The sequence below is a fragment of the Zerene cesonia genome, unplaced genomic scaffold, assembly GCF_012273895.1.
Source record: "Zerene cesonia ecotype Mississippi unplaced genomic scaffold, Zerene_cesonia_1.1 Zces_u011, whole genome shotgun sequence".
In the NCBI taxonomy this organism is placed as follows: domain Eukaryota; kingdom Metazoa; phylum Arthropoda; class Insecta; order Lepidoptera; family Pieridae; genus Zerene; species Zerene cesonia.
In genome coordinates, this window is record NW_024045141.1 from 661697 (window position 1) to 664149 (window position 2453).

Below are 2453 nucleotides of genomic sequence, written 5' to 3' on the forward strand. Positions count from 1 at the left end.
GGGGGTCTCGAGTTGTCTTAAACATCACTCCGGTTCTGCGCTTGTTCTTTCCTCTTTCCACATTGGAATATATTAAGGGGTATGGCAAGCCACATATTTTGGCGTATTGCTGTGGGGATCCTGGTGCGATCCATTGGAGATCCCAGGATCCCTGCTATCATGCTTAGAGATTGGCCACCAAGGAGGTTTTAGTGGGTAGAAATCCCACATGCTCTGCTTTTCCTAGAGTACCTTTTGAAGATTTCCTCCTCGATAAAAAGGAAAAAAAGATCAATTCGCAACTCCTCTTTTCCGTAATGGAATTAAAAGAAGATTCACTGAGAGTGGCGATGAATTTCCTTAGTACAATTGCATGTATTCTTCTTTTAAAAATGTCGCTTTCTTAATGCACACGAACAAGAATAATTTTGGACACAAATACGATTAAATGAAGATATCCATTTGAGATAACCACAGCCTTCATCTCTAAGCGTATGGAATGCGATGATTTACTTCGCTTCTGTAGTCTTCTTGCCTTTTAACCTCGCTATTTCTTCACCCAGAGTGTCAATGTTCTCCTGAAACATTAAAAGGGAATATTAATAAGGAAATACGCCACGGAGAGCCTCTGCTTTTGCAAATGCGTATGGAAAAAGTATGTTATTATAGTCCCTAATGCCTAAGACATTGTGTTCACTACAACCACATCCTAAATGCATTATATATATGCTTATATTTTAAGCGGAGATACATAAATACGCTCGAAAATTGTCCGAACCAAAACTCTCCTCTCGTATCGAATTCATCATCAGCCCATATATGTTCCCACTGCTGGGACACAGGCCTCCTATGAGAGTTTAGACCATAATGTACCACGCTGGCCAAGTGCGGGTTGGCAGATGTCACATGTCTGAATGAATTTTTGATTTTCAGACACGCCGGTTTCCTCACGATGTTTTCCTTCACCGTTTCGAGCAGTGGTGATGTGCAGATAAATTGAAAAATCAAATGATTTATTGCACGCTCGCCTGGTCTCGAACTCCGACTTATCGATTTTTAAGTCTGAATTATAGTCTGTAATCCCTAAAGATAATAAAAGTTTTCGGACACTTGCTTCAAAATCTCACCTTAAGCGTAATGTTTTTGAGTAGAGTGTCCTCCAGCACGGCCTGCAGCTTCTTGTTGATCTCCAGCGACAGCTCGAGCGAGATGCCGGCCGAGTCGCCGCCCCACACCGCCGCCATCGCGCCGCCGCCCAAGCGCGCTATCTCTTTCTGTTCACGCGCACAACACACGGTTTAGAGCGGGATAGATATATGTATGTGTGTATGTGTCACGCTCGAATACCGAATAGGTTTATAATTAGCTCACAACGCGCTACGGTCACAGTGAAAGAGCGACAACGCTAATTTCGTGTTATGGCTTTAGTAAGACCGTCCAGAATGCATCGTACCATTTCTTCATTGCCATAACACGTTGTGACAATTTGTTTCAGTCAATTAGAATTTTCAGACCTTCAGCGTATCATAATGATTGATCGCGCCATATGTACTTTCTATAGCCATGGACACTAGGGCTAGAGGGAGACAGATAGCATCTCTTTCTGAACAGAAAGAGGAGAAGGAAAATGCAATTATAAATCGCTATCAATATGGCAATGTTTTTAATTTTAAGGTATCTATAATGAAAAAGTGTAGATAATGCAATGTAAAATGAATGATACTTTATTGTACACACTAAAAGGAAATAATCCAAAGTATATAATAAAAATATATTAATTAAAATTGAAATTTCTTAAATAACATCATAAATAACGTATGACTACGCGACTTATTAATATGAATAATAAGATATAAATACCTTCGACAGTTTCCTGATTAACTACAGCGAGCGTGAAAAAGACAAGCTTAGCTTTATACCTCTAGCAATACAAGGAAACATTTAATAATCAGATATAGCCCCCCCCCCCCCCCCATTTTAAAATTTTTCATAAGAAAACCATTTACAAGTTGCGGTTGGGTTTGGATACCAACAAAATAAATCTAACCCATCATATTGAATGCGCCCATTGCACATTTATAAGGAATTTACAGCGAAAGACTTCACAAAAAAGTCCCCTAAATTGAATGCAATTCGTTTCAGATCAAAATTTTATGTACATTTCAATTTGAATGAAATTTCGTTAGCATCTGTGAGTCCGTCCTTACGAGGTCAATTATGACCGTATGCGTCTGCGACTATACTCTATGTAGGGTTAATAACCTACCCATTATTAGGGTAATTTTATTAGTCTTCAAATGTGCTATTTCAACACTAATGAAATTACCCTGGCGTCCGTTTGTCTGCCTATACAAAGTCAATCTCCTCTGCCATCTCTACCCCCCTTACCTTAATCTGTATGAGTTTCTATCCATAACAGTAACGAAGTCTCTTTCGAAGTATTGTTAGAGTCAGAGACTGCCTATACTCCATGG

At 39.5% G+C, this 2453-nt stretch overlaps 1 protein-coding gene across 1 annotated transcript in view; it reads right to left on the bottom strand.

Annotated features, from left to right (window-relative positions):
• Nucleotides 1-228: 228 nt before the first annotated feature.
• LOC119839308 (coiled-coil domain-containing protein 186) overlaps nt 229-2453 on the bottom strand; it is a 14993-nt gene continuing 12768 nt past the window's right edge. The window contains 2 exon segments of the mRNA XM_038365550.1: nt 229-557; nt 1107-1356. Coding sequence (XP_038221478.1) covers nt 489-557; nt 1107-1356 — 319 coding nt within the window. The 3' untranslated portion in view covers nt 229-488.